This window comes from Vanacampus margaritifer, chromosome 15 (assembly GCF_051991255.1).
Source record: "Vanacampus margaritifer isolate UIUO_Vmar chromosome 15, RoL_Vmar_1.0, whole genome shotgun sequence".
In the NCBI taxonomy this organism is placed as follows: Eukaryota; Metazoa; Chordata; class Actinopteri; order Syngnathiformes; family Syngnathidae; genus Vanacampus; species Vanacampus margaritifer.
In genome coordinates, this window is record NC_135446.1 from 14,512,901 (window position 1) to 14,532,030 (window position 19,130).

The 19,130-nt window shown below is 43.5% G+C and overlaps 1 protein-coding gene across 2 annotated transcripts; it reads right to left on the reverse strand.

Moving 5' to 3' along the window:
• Window positions 1-244: 244 nt before the first annotated feature.
• neurl4 (neuralized E3 ubiquitin protein ligase 4) lies at window positions 245-19,025 on the reverse strand. 2 transcript variants are annotated; one of them, XM_077544239.1, is made up of 29 exons: window positions 18,844-19,025; window positions 15,498-15,996; window positions 14,889-14,954; window positions 14,318-14,811; window positions 13,760-13,871; window positions 13,599-13,687; window positions 13,357-13,429; window positions 12,941-13,208; window positions 12,683-12,864; window positions 12,517-12,602; window positions 11,468-11,630; window positions 11,162-11,372; window positions 9,133-9,209; window positions 8,967-9,045; window positions 8,732-8,901; window positions 8,448-8,576; window positions 8,212-8,351; window positions 7,926-8,144; window positions 7,745-7,843; window positions 7,512-7,664; window positions 6,269-6,436; window positions 6,043-6,201; window positions 5,784-5,963; window positions 5,620-5,713; window positions 4,327-4,434; window positions 4,083-4,227; window positions 3,891-4,003; window positions 3,649-3,808; window positions 245-2,139 (listed from the first exon to the last, which is right to left on the reverse strand). In XM_077544239.1, the coding sequence occupies exons 1-29, from the start codon at window positions 19,006-19,008 to the stop codon at window positions 1,932-1,934; spliced, it is 4,809 nt and encodes a 1,602-aa protein (XP_077400365.1). In that variant the 5' UTR covers window positions 19,009-19,025; the 3' UTR covers window positions 245-1,931. The 2 variants fall into 2 exon arrangements, with proteins under 2 accessions (XP_077400365.1, XP_077400364.1); XM_077544238.1 differs by having other exon boundaries at window positions 8,212-8,354.
• Between the last annotated feature and the right edge of the window lie 105 nt (window positions 19,026-19,130).

The following is a 19,130-nucleotide window of genomic DNA, read 5'->3' on the forward strand; positions in this document are numbered from 1 at the left end:
ATTGGTTTTATATTGCTTTTTTTTTTTTCATGCTTGTTGTCTAAACGACAGGACGGTGAGAATTTCTGTGAAAAGCAAAGATGAAAACACTATTGGCCTTAAGAATTAAGAAATCAACAGCATTTTTGACACAGGTGTGATTGTGTATTGCAATAAAAATGTCAGTTTCCTACTCTAAATAAAATTTGACAGAAAAAATACATCCCATGTTTTTTGGGGGGAGTGGAAAAACAAACCATCCAACTGTCAGTTTATTTTTCTTTATTTATATATATATTTATATAAATCAGGAAGATATTTATATACAATGCAACATACAGGGAGAAAAAAAAACATTTACAAAGCAGCACTGGGCCATAAATTACCCATAAAGTATTTTTTCACATTTTTGAATGTAAGTTTGTTTTTTTTTCCTTTCGCCAAACAAACCCCTTCAGATCTGGCTCGGATCCCAGCTGCTCGTAGAAGGTTATTGATCTTCAACCGGGATTGAGAACGCAAACAAAGAGAGAGGAAAAAAAAAACAGCCCTCGTAAATACCACTCTCAAAGAAATGTTGGCCATCTTATTAGGATGACTCCTCGTTTTTTTGTTGACATTCGGTGATTTCTGAATCATGAACGCTTTTGAAGATGTAAAAAAAAATAAAATAAATGCAGTGGGAAGAGTAGTCGTAAACATGGTTGCCAGTTTTGGGAAAACTCCGTTAAGGATAATCAGAATTCTCTAAAATACATTTGTGGATTTTCTCCCTTTAACCTAGCCTTCTTTATTCATTGAAAATGCACCTATTTGCTGTTTCTGTGCTCATTCTAAAATGCCATAAAATGCCACAAGATGGCCCCAAAGCTCTGTCTAACAGAAAAGTAATCCTAATTTCTATTTTAATTACAATGGTACCTTGTCTTACGAGCACTCCAACAATTTTTTCAATACGTCAGTCTATCTTTTTTTGTTTAGTTTTTTTTTCCTTGTGGTGACCAAAAAACTTGACCAACATCACCACTTTACATCTGCATTTACTTTCCTCTTTTGTGCTTGGAATCTCTTTTTTTTTTTTTCAATGTACGATGAATTAAAGCATGAAATCATAAAAATAGAATAAACCTTTCTTCCCCACAACTGTTAAAATTCTATACATTATTGTTATTATGAATTAATTTTTTTAGGCCCATGTCGATAAATAAAATTCCGATGACGGATTAATTTGCAGAGTAATTAATATATATATAATACTGTATATATAATTAATACATAACTTATTTATTGGTCCCTTAACACTTGAGTTGCGAGCATGGTCTCGGAACATAAACTCACAAGTCAAGGTATCACCGTATTAATATAGGCAGCTGTAAACCTTTTCAGGAGGCGCATAAATACGTTACGGCTTGGGCTCAATCCCTTATTTGGGTATTATTTAGTGAATATTACCCCCCCAAAAAAGTGCTGACAACCTTTTTGTCTGGATAATGTCGATCAAGAAACGGAGCTGCTCTAGAGAAAACAGAAACCCGGTTAGGCTCCTAACAACAAAGAGGACCGTAACAGAACTTGTAAACAATCCAGTTGTAAAAGCTCACTCTTAATATTCAAGTTTTTTTTTTTTTTTTTTGCATTTAAAAACAATTCAGTCGTAATTTAGTGACGGGCCCCGTCGACATTGGGCTCGGAGGAGGAGGAAAAAACGGCCCAAACTAAAGGCCGGGTGTTCAACAAACATAAATGTGTCATGTTGCTATTTAGTCCAGTTAAAAAAAAAAAAATGCCGAAACATAAAGTGCAGGCAGTGTCTGTTCTTCTTTGAAACCGCCAAACTCAAAAACAATCATTAGGATCGAGTGGATCCCAGAAGAGTCTGTTGCTCAAAGGCAGGGCTTGGATTTGGTAGTCAGTTCATCAAAAGTCTCCGGACGGCGTCCGCGGTCGGGCGCTCACTCCACCCGCACGAGCAGGCCGTAGAGGAGCGTGCCGCCCTGCTCTTTCGTAATCCACTCGATCTCAGAGTTGCTGAAGCGGGGGTCCAGGGGCTCGCTGTGGCCGAGCGTCTGCTGCGGCCCCACCTTGTAAGAGCCTGGCCGCACGCACACCTGGAAACCCACCTGGGCCTGGTGGCAGCGGTGAGAGCGGGGATCCCGAAATCTGTTCAGGAGAATATCACCAAACCGGGTCAGTTTGTGGTTGAGGACTTTTCATGGCTACTTGTATTCTCTCTGCTCTTTGCGAACAAAGACTGGAGATTAGTTAGGTGGCCTGCTCTTGTATGTCTCATTGTTCAATCGCAAGGAATTGTGGGATTTCATCGTATACGGTCTATCATCAAAAGGTTGAAAGAATCTGGAGAAATCTCTGCAAGAAAACAAACGTTTAATCCCGTGACCTTTGATCCCTCAGGCAGCACTACATTAACTCATTCACTGCCATAGACGTCAAAAATTCAAACTATTTCTATTAGTATCACATTTTTTTCCACTTTTGTTAACAAGAGTACAAAAACCCAGAATTTTTTTTATTGTACATTTAGAACACATATAATGCTGACTTTTGAATTTTGTACAGATAATCTGGACGGTCATTGATAATTTCCAAATAAAATTTGAAATGTGGACTCGTCAGACCACAATACACTTTTCCACTTTGTATTTGTTTATATAGTGACAAACTGTATACTGTTGACTGTCAATGTTTTTTTTATACGCGTGTTCTTGAACCCACGCCGCAATAGCCTCTTCGCAAAGAGGCTCTTTTTTTTTTTTTTTTTTAACTCATTCACTGCCATTGACGGCTATAGACATTTTTTTCCCCACTTTTCTTAACAACACTATGAAAACCCAGAAAAAAAAAATATTGTACGTTTATAAGAGATATATAATTTGTGATTAATCGTGAGTTAACTATTGAGGTCATGCGATTAATTACAATTAAAAAATGTATTCGTCTGACGCCTCTAATTTTTAAATAATATTTAGTTTTTCTGTTTTCATCAGTCGTTTTTTTTTAAATTGTAATTAATCGCATGGCTTCACTAGTTAACTCAAGATTAATCACAAATTTTATATCTGTCTAGGTTTTCATACTCTTGTTAACAAAAGTGGGAAAAAATGTGAAACTAATAGAAATACTTTGAATGAATTTTTGACGTCTATAGCCGTCAATGGCAGTAAATGAGTAAAAAAAAAGAAAAAAAAAGAGAGAGCCTCCTTGCGAAGAGGCTATTGCGGCGTGGGTTCAAGAACACACATATAAAAACATCGACAGTTTGTCACTATATAAACAAATGCAAAATCGAAAAGTGTATTGTGGTCTGACAAGTCCACATTTCAAATTGTATTTGGAAATCATGAATGACCATCCAGATTGTTATCAGCACAAAATTCAAAAGTCAGCATATGTGATGGGCCCTAACTAACACATCTGTGAACGTCTTTTTCACGTAAATCTTTTTTTATTTTAGAAAGACAACACCAAGTCACATTCTGGCTTTGTCGTAAAAGAGTAGTAAACTGGCCTGCCAGCAGTCCAGACCTGTCCCCCCTTGAAAATCTGTGGCAACAACTCAAGTTGTACGCCAAGCAATGTGGAATGTGTTGCCGGCATCAAATTCATAATGAGTGAATATGTGCAGAAAAACGTTTATCAGTTTGAACTTACTGCACTTTAGGAGCAAACGTCTCCAAACCCGAGTAGCGCATCGTGGGCGAGAGCCTCACTCTGGGCACCTCCCGACCGGGTGCGCTGTTCTCCTCTGGATCGCTGTAGCCATCCGGCCCCTCCGCCTTCACCGGAGCCACAGAGAAGATGGACGACGACCCTGCCGCAAAAATTCACCCGTACGGTCAATTGCGATGTGAGGCGGTCGAAAAAGAACGGCGGCGGATGTTGCGACTCCGTACCGGGCAGCAGCTGGCTGTGGTCCAGCGTGCGCCGCAGGGCCCCGACGCCGGTGCCGTGGTACGCAATGTGCCACTTCTTCAGTGCATTGGAAACCTCGCAGTGCGGCTTGATCCTAGAAAGACAAGTCACAAGTGGGTCTCAGGTTTGATCCAAGGTGTGCCCTATAATGAGCAGCCTTCCTTTCCTCTCACCTGAGGGCGAAGCAGCACCATCCGAAAGGCAGCGCGTAGTCTCGGGGCGGCTCTCCTCTCTTGTAATAAGCCTCGTCCCCCCGCAGCTTGTGGCACGACTCGCAGTAGCACAGGTTGTACTTTGGATCTTCACTGAAGTACCCGTCTGGCGCCACGGATAAAATGAGGATCGTTACACATGACTTATTTTTTGCTGTGAGTACTTTTGCCACCCCTGAACATGTGAGGTGAGAGTGAAAGTCACCTGGTAGGGTGAGGAGGTCCTTGAAGCGGGAGCACAGTGCTTGGTACTCGCAGGACTTGTTGGGGTTGACCTCGGGAGGGGGTGTCCAGCACACGCTCTCTTTGATGCCTGCATGCCAAACGAAATCAAAGTCACAATTAATGGTTTGTTTTAGTTTATCTTATACGAGTTGAAACTAGGGCCGGGTAACGATTCTAATTTCCTCAATCGATTCGATTTTGATTCACAAGAGTTCGGCTCGATTCTTTTTTTGATTTTTTTCAGATTCGATTCACAGGCAATCTGATATTGATTAATTATGGAACATCAATTCTGCTAAAAATGTCAAGGGCATGATAAAAAACACACAAATATTCAATTATAAATTACATTTTGCAGAGGCAGTAACTGGTTAAATTATATAATTTATTAATAAAACTAGCACGTGTTACATAAAGATTGACATCAGCAAGGATGAGATGAAAATATTTGCATAATTCAAATTTAATAATTGTAAATGTAAATTAACTCATTCACTCGCAGCCATTCTCACTGAAGCAACCCCCTTCGCTCCCGGCTGTTTTACTGGATTTTGACTGATTTTGCAAGGCCCACAGAATATTGTGTTCTGTTGCTATAAAAACATTGAACCGACCAAAAGAAACATTAAAGTCTCTTCTTTCATCAGGAAGAAAATTATGTTTCTATTTGTTTCCATTTTGCAGCAAATAGAATTAGAATATAACTAAGTTTCATCATTATTTACAAATCTGTTTAAAACAGTGGGGAAATTACTTTTTTTCAACATGGCTCTAGTTAATCTCTTATACATTGCTGCCACCTGCTGGTCGTTTTTGTACTACAATTGCTTCAACCATTCTCTTCAGTTAAGAGGCTGCATCAAAGCCTTCTGTATGCTCTAGCATAAAAAACATTTAAAAAACGTATAAATACGTTGTTGGGAGCACGTTACTATTTAAAATAGAACATATTTATACGTTTTTGGGAGCAAATGAGTTAAAAAGATTCTCAATTGTCTTTAAGTGCAATAAGTCAGGTCTTTCGTAAATGTAAGAAATACTTTTAACTTATGTTGACAGTAAATTTCAAGAAAACAGGAAGATACAGAAACATGCCTTTAAAATTAAATTTTAAGAATTTATGGGAAAAGAAGATATTCAAATAATTGATTCATGGTTTTATGAATCGATATCGGGCTCAAAAAGGAAAATCGATTCAATATTAATTATTTCATTTTTTTTTTTAAACCCAGCCACTTTTAAGTAAATAGGCTAAATAGTTTTAGTCATCTACCGTCAACCATGTCCGCTTTCTCCATGTCGCCCTGACAGCGGGCGTCCCCACCTTCTCCACCCACTGCTGGCACGTTATTGGTTACTATAGTAACCTGACAGGATGACAGGAGGTGTTAATGCGTGGCAGTTTTCAAGATGCCCAACGTGTTATATGACGTGTACCTGTTCACATTGGCCATACAGGTCAATGAACGGGTAGCAGGGGGAGGGAATGTCCTGCGCTGCCACCCCCTGGTCCATGCCGTTGACGTAAAGGTGGAGACAACTGTTGGCGTCCACCAGCAGACCCAACACTGTCCCCTCAGGACACGTGTCCAAGTTAGGACCGTAGTTCTCGCATATCTGAGGAAGAAAACAGGTTCCGGTAAATTTCCGGTTACGTTTCTGTTAAGGGACGTTATAAGCGCTTTTGTGCGTCTACTTTGAGGGAGTTGTGGAAGATGGAGTCCCTTTGCAGCAGCCATGTGGAGCGTTTCAGGCAGCACGCCGTCGAAGGGAAGTTGAGCCGGTCCGGGGAGTGGCCGATCACGCCTAGCGACAGCGACGACGTCCACGACGGATTCAGGCGGTCGATCTGAAACTGGGCAGCAAAAGGAGGAAACATTGTGAATATGAAGCCAGGCAGAATATTTCCTATGGCGTCATACCTGGAAGAGCTGCTGCTGGGTCAGAGGTTGAGCGGTGACCAGCAAGCCCTGGTTGTAGCTGGACACTCTGGCCGCCGTTAGCTTCTGGTCGGACAGCTGGATGTTCTTGCCGTGGTTTTCCAGGAAGGACATGGCGGTGGGCACCGGTGCACACGGCTCAGTTGCCGCCTGGAAGAAACAAGTGGCAAAGATACGGTCACACTTTCATTCTCATCTACGGACAATTTAGAGCCTTCTTAGGTCAAGCTAACATGCATTCATATCTTTATTGTATTCATTATCTTTTTTTATTATTATGAATCGTACGATTAGTCGGTTATTGGAAATTTGTTCTGCCAAATGCTAGAATTTGTAGTGGACTCAAAAAATCAATAGTGTCCTTTGTTTGTCTATAGCATATTGCATGTTATGATTTACCAGTAAATTGATTTATAGCGGCCATAGTCATTGCGTATTTTTTCGCTCGCAAATCAATGCAAAAAGACAAAACATTTGGTGAAGCAATGGCTTGTATCTCAAGAAACTCCGAATTTGGGTGAATTTTCATTTCATTTTGACTTTTGTATTTTTTTAATTTATGTTTTTAGAGTGGGTTTGTTGGTTCTTATTTTTGTAAATTCTTTACTTTAGTTAAGCTTTTATTAGTTTTAGGATTTGATTGATAAATATTTTTTTTAAACATATGGAGTGAATGTCCGGTGCAAGATTTAAAAAAGAAAAGAAAAAAAAGTTCCCCAAGTACTGTGTAATAAAAGCAAACTAAATTACAATTTTCAAACATCTGTTTGGCTTTCCTTTTTCTGAATGGATGTACAGCAATAAATTTAAATAGTAATACAATATATTTATTTAAAGCAATACATTTTAAATGAACCCAGAAAGTTCATGTATGATATTGACAAAGATTAAGGACATTTTCACTAATTATAGTTTTTAAAAAATAAGATGTAGTTAGTATTTGTTTTTCATTTTATATGAACAAAAACGTTTATATTTTGCTAATGAAAACCAGCTTCTACTTTCATTTTTTTTTACCAATGGTTGCCAGATGTTTGAAGTTCACTGCTGCCATCTAGTGGCAAAGTTTTATTGCACGCAACAAAAAGCTAAAAATAAATATATAAATTAATTTAAAAAACTCATATTTTTTAAAAAAAACTGAATTCAAGGCATTTGCAAGTCAAGTTACAACAGCATTAGTATTTTTTCACTGTACTCGGAAATACAAAAGCATGTCCCGTACCTCTCTGACCGGCGTGCTGTCGTCCTCTGCTTCACTGCAGCTTTCCGAGGAGAGTGACGGCGCCTTGACGCCCTCCACGTCCTCAATTAGAGTAGAGCTGACGATGGACACGGCTGTAATGCGCCCGTACAGGTCCAAAACTGCATACACGTTCTTTCACCAAAAACAGAGTCAGCCATTGGAGTACACATTATACACAATGCGTGTGTACGTTTGTGTGTTTTTAAGTGTACCTTGGCTACCGCAGTGGCTGCAGGTCCCATGTCCTCGCCATCTATGAAGATGTGCATGGTGTCATCACTGCATCGCTTCACACCCACACGGTTCCCAACCTAATAAATAAATAAAAACATAAATACATTTTAGTAGTTGGAAAAACATTTCTTTTAGGGGCGATGTCAGATCACGGCTCACCGTCAGCCTGTCCAGCGAGCAGCCGTAGTTCTGGCGCTGCAGCATACCGTTACGGCGGACCTCGGAGCCGCAGAGCAGCCACGTGACCTTGGTGCGAAGCTGCGGGAGCGAGGGGGAGAAGCCGGAGAGCGGGCACGACGGGAGCTCGGGGGGTGGCAGGGTGGTCAGGCCGACGTGCAGCGAACCGCACCACTGCTCGTCCACCTCGTCGATCCGCACCTGCAGGCCCACGCGCACAGAAATGTTTCATGGAGATTCAAAATGGCCGCCAAGGCAGCGATTTTACCTCAAACAGCTCATCCACTTTGAGTTCCTTGGCGCTGAAAACGATGCCGTGGGCATAGCCACCCGCTTGGACGGCCTGGCACCCTTCGCCGAGGAGCACCACGTTCTTACCATGTTTGCCATGGAATCTGTGGGCGACTCCTGCTGCTATGCAAACACACACACACACATGCAGAGATGTGGCAAAGTACCGTAGTTAGCAAATAATTCTGCTCCAAGATCTTGTATCTTTCCCACCTGGAGACTGGATTGGGAAGCTCTTCTCGGTGATGTTGCTAGTGCACAAGCTGTTGTCCAGTGGGCCAGAGGAGCTGGTGATGGACACCTGAACACATTGCCCATACAGGTCGATCACTGCAAACACATCTACGGGAAGAAAAAAATAAAAGAGAGACAAGTTGGTTAGTCCAAGTTTATCCCCTCGCATTGATCGAACATTCCAAAAATTACACCATCAAACCGTTAACATTTCGTTTTTAGCAATACTCCAAGAGCAAAGTCGATTTCCCCCTTTCTCTGACCTGGTGGCAGACCGGAGCAGGCGATGCCCTGGTCCACGCCGTTGATGTAATAATGAAGGTCACCGAGGGCCGAGCGCATCATGCCGATGCGCGAGCCCGACGTTAGCGAGTCGAGATCGCAGCCGTAGTTGTTGCGCATCGTGTTACCGTCCTGCATGATCGCCGTCCCGCTGATGAAAACATTTTTACAATTAGTCGGGCTAGAGAACATGGTTTGAAAGCTACACTTGCATACCTGAGCATCCACGTATCATAGTCGATGTCAGTCATAGTGTTGGGAAATTCAAGCTCTTCTGGCCTGATGGCAGTCACCCCTACATACAAACACACACAATGTAAAAATGTTTTTGGGCAACTTTACAAATTCAGCAGGTGCTCAGATGATGATGTAAACTGCTGACCTGCTTCTATTGAACCTGACCAGCGGTCCACCATCTTCTGGATGTTGATCTCAAAGAGCTCCCCATCTCGAAGGCACCTAAAATGAGCCGAGAAGTCCGTCCATCTCAGTACATCAACAGAGGACACCATGTTCATGTTTTTACTAAGGCTGGCAGTTTAACGCGTTAATATAGATTAATTAATTACGTGCAAATTAGTGCGTTAAAAAACAACAACAATTGATCACCAGTGGCACCTCAATGCGCAAGCGTTTGAAAGTTGGCCCATAGAGCACAGCCAGGAGAGCAAGGCAAACTTATTTGGACCTAGATCTCCCAGAGCCGTTATTTTGAAGGTTCTATTCTTTTCAAGTCGCCGGGACCCGCGGAGTTGCGCCGCTGGGCTTCCGTTGCCGCCGCTGCGGCAACTGCCATTCGGCATGGAAGCTACAAGCTAGATCACCATGGCAAATAAGGAGCGTTTCTGGCCATGAAATATTGAAACTGTCGGGCCTCTATCTCCTCAACCCAAGTGAAGTGGGCAAGAAATTGAACATTTGCCGGCCCTCTATCGCCATCGTGGACACAGACATCGTTGGAAAGCTCTCGTCGAGACGAGTCCTGGGATGTGTTTATCTCCCAGATAGGACGTAGTGTTACGGAGATATGGGTGGGCGGAAACCCCAAAAAACTTCCCCGCCTGCAATGGTTCCTATCCCGGGTAAAAATCTTGGGTTTGTCGTCCCTCTATCTCCGGAACGCAATATCGTGGAGCGCTGACACCAACACCGTTTGAAAGCTCTTGTCGCGACGTGCCCGGGGACACCCCTATGCCCCATGTAGGACGTACGGTTTGGGAGATACGGCCGCCCAAATACCTCCAGGAGACCGAGGATTTTCAAAATTGTAACCCGCCTGCAATGGTTCCTATCCTGGGTAAAAATCTTGGGTTTGTCGTCCCTCTATCTCCGAAACGCAATATCGTGGAGCGCTGACACCAACACTGTTTGAAAGCTCTTGTCGAGACGTGCCCGGGGACGCCCCTATGCCCCATGTAGGACGTACGGTTTGGGAGATACGGCCGCCCAAATACCTCCAGGAGACCGAGGATTTTCAAAATTGTAACCCGCCTGCAATGGTTCCTATCCTGGGTAAAAATCTTGGGTTTGTCGGCCCTTTCTTTCCGGAACGCAATATCGTGGAGCGCTGACACCAACACCGTTTGAAAGCTCTTGTCGCGACGTGCCCGGGGACACCCCTATGCCCCATGTAGGACGTACGGTTTGGGAGATACGGCCGCCCAAATACCTCCAGGAGACCGAGGATTTTCAAAATTGTAACCCGCCTGCAATGGTTCCTATCCTGGGTAAAAATCTTGGGTTTGTCGGCCCTCTATTTCCGGAACGCAATGTCGTGGAGCGACGGGGCAGACACCGTTGTAAAGCTCTTGGTCAGGGCTCTAAGCCCACTAATGGACCCCGCGGTCCGGTTTAAGTTTCCCACCCCCGCCTGAACAGAGGAAACTACAGCTACATTCTGAGACGAAACTTACAGGGAGTCTGACGAATCCCGATGAGAGTTTGCTGGATTACTTGGGAGTTCCAGACAGCAAGTCAGAAGAAGACCAGCCCACCCCGGGCAGTTGAAGGTAAAGTAAAAGCTTGTAGTAAAAAAAAAAAGGCTGCTAGATGTGATGGAGTCATGACGTTTTTGGCAATACAACCCGTCCGCCTCAGAAAAGCAAGAGAGGGGTTTTATTAGCTACTCAAAACGGCGAGTAATAACTATATTAGACTCAAAATGACGGCTCTGGGAGATCTAGTTATCTAGAAGGACACTTCAACAATACAAACGTGGATTTCAAATCTTCTCTTCTTGATTAGTCATGCACTACAATTTTGTAGTGTCCTAGAATTCAAATTCTTTATTTGGGACTTTTAGCCGATATGAAATTAAAATAGATTAATTAGAATAAGTAATTAAAAATCCTGTAATTAATAAGATTAAAATTTTTAAATCGCCTGACAACACCAGTTGTTACCATCCACACCTGTTGGAAATGACAATGGCGTCGTTGAACTCGCTGCGGCAGTTCTGGCGCAGAGCCGTGCGCCCCCCGTTGGTGATGACGGCGTTGGTGCCGTGCAGGTGGTGGAAACGCAGGTCAGTGGTGGTGCTGACGCCCAATACAGAACAGGGGCTCCCAGGGGACATGGCTGTGGGTCCCTCGGAGCTGTCCTCCGGAAGAGGGGGGAGGTCCACTGAGCAGCGGAGGAGCAGAAATAGCAATTTTACACCCACGTTTTTTTTCAAAAGGAGAATATCTGGCCGTTGGTTGTGGGCATCTTGCTCTCACCCATGTCGTCCATGATGGTGGCCTGAGCCGCCTGGCCGTAGAGGTCCACCACGGCGTAGACGTTTGGGGGCACGTTCCATGCTGCTGGGCCCTGGGCGACACCATTTACAAAGAAGTGGAGGCTGCCGTCTTCTTTGCGCACGACGCCGACGGTGTCACCCGCCTGTGAGAGTCAAAGAAAAACAAGAAAAACATTAAAGGGATACTTGACTCATTGGGCGCATTAAAAAGTAATTTTTTTTGTCCAGAAATAATTTGATAACTTATACAATTAACACCTTTAAAAACACATTTTCCACTTGCTGTCGACTGAAGATGACATAACCTGCGCTGAGGAAATAAGTAACGACCAATCACGGCTCATCTGTTTTCTGGGTTTGGTCAGCAAAATGAGCTTTGAATGGTCATTACCTGTTTCCTCAGCACAGGTGACGTCGTCTTCAGTCGATAGCAAGTGGCAAAATTAGGTTTTAAAGGTGTTAATTGTTCATGAAAAATAATGACGTTATCTCATTATTTATAGACAAAATATTATCTTCCTCCAGTTGAAAGTGGCTAAATGGGTCATGTATCCCTTTAATACGCGTCCATTGTTTGTAGTAGCCAATGTAAAGCCAAAATCAGCCATATATTGGATAGGGCCCGAACAATATGGATTTTTTTTTTATGCAGACGCCAAATCCGATATTTGACAAAATAAATTTCAGATAACTTATTAATTGGCTGATCAGTATAAAATAATATAGAATGAATAAAACAATTTTTTGCTCTCTTAAAAAGGTATGAATTACAGGCTGAATATTTTACTGTTTTACATACATCACTTTGTCCTTAAATTTAAGGTTGTCCAAAAAATTCTGCAAAAATTGGCAGATTTTTTTTTTTTTAGGGTTTTGGATTTTTCATTGTCATCATCTTTGTATTGTATAATATTGTAATGAGTTAATGTGTTTAAAAAATAATAATACATTTTTAAACAGCTCGTATCGGACGATTAAATCATCCGGCCCCTAATATTGAATATAAAAAATAAAATAAAAACTACACACTTTGAGGCGGTCTAGGTTGTGTCCGTATTCATCCAGAATTGATGTGCCATTGTGCATCACACCATTCCCTGTCATCATCCATGTCCCTGGAGTCAAAAAAAAGAAAGAAATTGGAACACCAAGACCTTTTCTCAACTATGTTCCTTTAATTGACATTTTTGTTTACCTGAGCGCAAGTTGGTCATGGTGGAGGGCAGCTGCAGGTAGGCAGGGTTGTGCGTGGTCACACCGATTTCGATGGAACCCGCCCACTTGTCCACCATTTTGTCGATACGAACCTGGAATACTTCGTTAGAGCGTAGCGGCCGGCTGCTGAGGACAACGCCGTGATTGAAGTCGTCCGTGGCGCTAAGAGTCAGGAAATGACGTGTGTTATGTTTTGTATAAAAATCTCCAAAAAGTGAAAAGCAAGCAAATAGCTCACTGCGGCCTCAGCGCCGTCCTGCCATCGCTGATGATGGCGGCTTTCTGGCCGCAGTTGGCGTGGAAGAGCAGCCGGTCGGGCGTGTCGGCGTCCGGAGTGAGAGCGGGCCGGGGCCGCCCCACGTCGGGTGACATGGCCCGCATGATGGCGTTGTTGCGGCGGAGGCGCTCGCTGTGGTTGTGATTGTGGACAATGGTGACCTTGACGGCCATGCCGTAAAGGTCGACCACGCCGTAAACCACGGCGGGGGTCTGTGCTGCTGCAACACCTAAAATGGAGTTGACGTTCTTAATCATTACATAAGTTTGGAGGTCAAATTTGACCTGTTTTGACATTTGACAGCAATTTAAAAAATCTAAAAGGAGATAAAGCTGAGGGGATGTTCGTTTTTTTTGGAGGTGGTCCACTCGTCTCACCTTGGTCGATGCCATTGATGTAGAAATGAAGCGCACCACTGGCTTTGCGCATCAGCCCAATGTGATCGCCCTCCTGAGAGCCATGACAAGAAACCCGATGACATCTTAATCCTGATATTTAAAGGTTGAGTCTTTCAATACATACATTTGGATCAACCAACACGAGCGGGGAAAACAGCTAAACTACTTCACACAAGTGTGTGTGCGTGTGCGTGTGCATGTGCGTGTGTATGCTTACAAACCTGCAGTTCATCCAGGTTAAACTCGCAGTATTCCCGTCTGGTGCCTTTCCCGTTGGTCAGTATACCACAACCGCTCATCATGATTGTACCTGCCATGAATGGGTTATGGTTAGTTGGTTGGTTGGTTTGGTGGCACATGCTTGATAAGGTTTTTGTGTTACCTGAACGCAGATTGGTCATAGTTGCAGGATAGTCCAGATTGTTTGGGATGTGCGTGGTCACGCCAATCTCGATTGAACCCGACCACTTGTCCACCAACTTCTCAATGCGGATCTGAAAATGCATTTTGAACACATAAAACATAGAATCTCTTCTTCATAGACGTTCCCTTTAAGGATACTACAAAGGTTCTCAATAGGGTTCAAGTCGGGGGGGAGAGCATGGTGGTTCCCGCCCCCCCTTTTGCCCATAGCAGCTGAAGCAATTTTGTGCTCAAGGCTTACATTAGATTTCTAAAACAGACAGATGGCCCAGGTCATTTGTAGATAAATTTTTTTTTTTTTTTAAAGAAGAAAAAATTATATAATTTATACAGGCTATACTAAAACCAAACTCATGTTTTATTTGCATTACATAATTATTTGTTATTTATCAACCTATTATTTTAAAATAGTTACTTGTGTATGTAAACTAGTTAATGAACCAAATATATTAAAAAATACTACTTCCAATTCTATATGTATATATATATATATATATATATATGACATGGTTTTCACCTCGAACATTTCGTTGTGCCGCAGCGGCCGGTTGGTCATGACCACGCCGTTGTTGAACTCGTCCAGCGGTCGCCTCCTCTCTGCCGTCTTGTTGTTATTGCTCAGTTTGATCAACGTGCCGCACTTCTCGTGGAAGAGCAACACGTCATTAGTGGTCAAGCCCGCAGCCACGGTCGCAGAAGCTCCTCCTCCTCCTCCTCCTCCTCCTCCGCTACCGGTGGGGCTACTGTTAGGGTTCCCGGCGTCCCCCGCTCCCATCCCGCTGTCATTGCTCGGCGCGCCTCCTCTGCTGCCGCTCCTTGTGTCGTTTCTTGTGGAGGAGTTGTCACTTGCTCCGCTTCCTCCTGTGCCACCACCGCCGCTGCCGCCGCCGCCGCCGCCGCCGCTGCCGCCGCCGCCGCCGCCGCCTTCTTCCCCCCCGCCCTCATCCTCGGCTCGGTAAAAAGACACGATCGCGTTGTTGAACACGTCAAAGAGCTGGTGCTCTGTTAGAACTGACAAGAGGTGAGAAGAGCAAAATTAAGAGTTTGCGTTACAAAGCATCCGTAGCATCAAGAACGGGATTTTGTACCTGCATCTGGCTCCAGGTTGTTGGGGAACTTGTCTGGTCTGCTGTGACCGCAACTAAGCTCAGGCACTGACAACGACAAGAGGATATAAATAGTAATTAAGCAATGATATACTAATTACATTCCACATCATTTGATTATTTCCTAAATAGTTTTAAACAATCTTTTTTGCACATCAATATTGTGATTGCGATTTAAAATGTAATATTTTTTTTCCAAGGTCCCTTTTCCATGTATTATTTAGTTGTTATTTATTATACATAAATGTTTTAGTCTTATAGGCTAAAATAAAGGCAAATGAACCATGAATCAAATTGTGATGTTTCATGAAATTGAGATGTAAGTGTGGACTGTATTTCTTCATGCCCAAGTACAGTTCAGCTGTATTCAATATTTAAGGACACTGACTTAAGTCTTATTTAACATGTAATAATTTTAAATGGAATCAGTTTTTCCTATACTTAGCGAAGTCTTGATGTTTATGCTATGCATAACCTTACAATATTTTTAAAACCGATATATCAATATCGGTCAACATGTAAAAAGAGTTTTTGCTGCATCTGACATGCGTGATCATTTGGAACACTGTGTGGTATTAGGCGTTCCCTTACCTTCGTCTCCTATCATGACTCCATTCATTGCTGCCACATTCATCAGCGCCGTGATGCCCGCATCCTCTCGCACCCCGCAGACCACCACCTCTTCCTCCTCTTCCTCGTCCGCCTCCTCCCGGACGACAGCCTCTCGCTCGGCAGACGGAAGCGGCGGTTCGCAGCTCACCACCGTCACCTGCGTGCACTTGCCGTACAGGTCCACCACCGCCCACAGCTTTGGGGGCAAGCCGCTGGCGGCCGCGCCGCAATCCTGGCCGTTGACCCATAGGTGGAGCTCTCCGTGGGAGCTGCGCTGGATGCCCACGCGGTCGCCCTCGGCCAACTGATCCAGGTCGCGGCCGTATTCCTCCAGCACCGAGCGGCCGTCCCGGAGCACTGAGCAGCCCGACACGATCCAGGAGCCGCCCTTCAGGCCCGTGGCGCTACTCGGGAAGTCCAGCAGGGCGGGGTCCAGCGTCGTCACGCCGATCTCAATGGAGCCGCTCCACGAGTTCACCTGGGATGAGTTGAAAAAAGGAAAAGCTGAGAAACATGGGCAAATGGCACAGGGCAGGAAAACATTTTCAGCAGATCACGCTGGAGCCTGAGAGCTAGTGAGAAACGACTCAAGTGTTGGGCTAAATATTGCAGGTGGATAAAAGAAAGTGGTTTGATCTACTGGGATATATTTAGCTAGGAATGTAGCTTGTGCAGAAAAAAGCGTATTGGTGACGGGGGGGGGGGGGGGGGGGGTGGTCGCAGCAGTAAAAAAGATGCAACATTTTAGCATATTCAGGACGACATCAGAAAGTAAAGAAATGCCACATCACAAGCAGCAGATGTACCAAGTACCGACCGACCAAATTGCAGCCTTTGTGATAATAAATAAATACATTTTGCAATTTCAATTTGATTACCAGAGACCTCAAAAAGTCAGATCTCACATATGATGAATTTGACGTTACAAGGGTAAGACACCTGCAAACCGTTTTCAGTTGTGGAGAAAATGCATGATGTCTCCAATTTTACTAAATGTGTAGACACAAAATCTATAATTATATGATGCTCGGTCACATTATGCTGTCAGAGCAAAGCATAACACATGACAAACCGCTTCAGAGTTCATCTCCATCCCATAAAAAGAAAGCCTGATAACGTAACACAATATCGATTCGAATCTGTTTTTTGTTTGGTTCACTTACCAACGACGGTGCCGGACAGCTCACAATAAAGCAGCTGGCAAGCGTCCTGCTACGGAATGCCGGCACACACGCACACAAAGTGACCTTGAGCATCACAATGAGGCCAACGCGGACACGAGGTACTTGAACACAGCAGACGAATGCAGTGAGAGATTTTTATGAATCGAGGGTTAGATTACTATTGGCGCTTAATTCTAACTCTTTACAAGGCATTTTGGACAAATCGCCTACTTGCCCTCCAGCTCCACCTCCACCTCAAAGGCGGTTTGTAATTACCTATAGATGACACAAGATGGCGGCAAAGTAGTCAAAACAGAGAGGACCATAAAGCATCAACACTACACATCTAGCATATACCCAATCATCAGCCGACGTTACATAAACGATTTATCCAGCACTTCAATTTGCCAACACAATCCAGATTATTTTTGGGCTGTTCAAGGTTACTTAACAAGAACAAACGAAATAACTCAAACTAAAATTGAAAAAAGAAAAAGAAAATACTTTTAAAAAGATGAAAACTAACAGAGCACAAAAACAGCCAAAAGATGACATTTTCAGTGACAGTCACAGGTTCATAAATGTTGAAAAATGCATCCACTTCCTGTGGAGCTGAATGGGATGCAAACAGGATGGGTAACAGAGCCAATCTAGATGCGCTGTGATGGAAGGCCATTGATTTTCTGACGGGCTATATGCATAAATTCGATGAGAGATTGAGAACATCACATGGGCTGGAAGGATTATCACTGACAAGGTGATATGTACTCAATTTTGAGAAGAGGGAGGTCCACATTCATGTGGATATTACATTTTTGAATCTGACTGTAGTCACGGGAAAATCAAGCTGTCTGGAAATGGTCTTATAGCCTTTAGCTTTAAAATGCTTGTCCATCATTTTCTTTCAAATCTCCTGAGACAACTCTCTCCATCGCTTCCTCTGGTCAACTTTTAGTGTGATGCATGCACACCATGTCATTAAACAGCACAGTGACAACTTGTCACCTTTTAAATGGGTAACATGACTGATGACAAGTTTGAAAAAACCTGTGATGCTAATTACAGGGCACACCTTGCTCAAATTATTTCCTATATTTTCTAAGGGTGCCATCATTTGTGGCCAGGTTGGTTCGCTTCAAATAATTCTGTTATACCACCATTCAAAACCAATGTGCCATTTTTATTCGTTAGTTGTCATTAAATGTTTATTTATTATTACTTTTGTCAGATTAAATTATTTCTGTGGCCACTGTGGGTTTTACTTTCATAAACAGAGGGGTAACAACGATTTTGTCCACATGATGTGTAACAATGGTACACTTGACTTACAATTAGTTCCGTAACCAAGTTTGTAAATTATAATTTTTTTGCATATAAAATCAGGTTTCCCTATTGAAATTAAATGAAATAAAATGCCATTCAACGTTCCAGCCCAAAACTCTTCAAAAGTGACAGGCTAAGAACCAAAACATCCTCCATCTGGTTTGTGATGGTTCATTTTCATACACATGAAGTTGTCTTAAGTAATTTGGCAAAATATAAACCTGCTGATATATCACAGCAACATATAAGGGTTTGTTTACTAATGGCGCCATCTGATCGCTTGCCACCCGGAAGTACATGTTATGACGTCACTGTGAAAAGGACCATTGATCAGGACATTAGCCGAGATGCTAACAAGAGACGGCGAAGACAACAACCAAAAAAACAAACAAAACCGAACTGCATTGCCTAGCTCACTTGAGTTCGACTTAAATTGCACTAGCCAATAGTCGTTTCGCCTGTGAGCAGCCCATTAGCGTGGCTAACTAACACGTTGTATAATATATCGTTAGCAAAATAACCAATTAAAACATGTATACACAGTAGTGTCTGTGTGTGCTGTGCATATATATATATATATATATATATATATATATATACACACACACACACGCGCGCAAGACGGTATGTTAATCACAAACAACAAAATCGCTTTCTAAGAGACGTAGTGAAGAGCCGCTGTCAAACAGCTCGTTAGATCCCCTCCAGCGAGGAGGGAGACGAGGACTCTCCGCCCCGTCCCAGGGCTTGCTGTCCTCGCATTCCCCGTCTCATCACCCCGCCCGCCCCGCTTGGAGCAAGCAGCAGCAATGGCGGGGGCCTGTGGTGCTAGTTTTTACCTTCTTATCAATACGGACAGTGAAGACGTCCCGGTCCCTAAGCGGCTCCTTGCTGAGCACCAGGCCGTGGTTGAACTCCTGGACCGGCTGGTTGCGCCGGGCGGTGCGGTTGGAGTTGGACAGGCCGACCAGCTTTCCGCTCCGGGGATGCAGCTCCGCCGCCATCTTCAGGGGGCGGCCAGTTTTCACGACCATAGCGTTGGTTTGCGACAGTTACGTCATAGCAGAGGCTCATTTACGGCAGCCACCCGACTGTTGTTTACCTCTAGGTTTTAGTTTGCTTTTGT

Excerpts from the sequence above, each read along its gene's own strand:
- neurl4 (XM_077544238.1), bottom strand. The coding sequence starts at position 19,008 with ATGGCGGCGGAGCTGCATCCCCGGAGCGGAAAGCTGGTCGGCCTGTCC. Across the intron at positions 8,355-8,447 it reads CTTCCCAATCCAGTCTCCAG|CAGGAGTCGCCCACAGATTC; the intron begins GTGGGAAAGATA and ends TTTGCATAGCAG. Across the intron at positions 5,714-5,783 it reads TGTATGGCCAATGTGAACAG|GTTACTATAGTAACCAATAA; the intron begins GTACACGTCATA and ends TCATCCTGTCAG.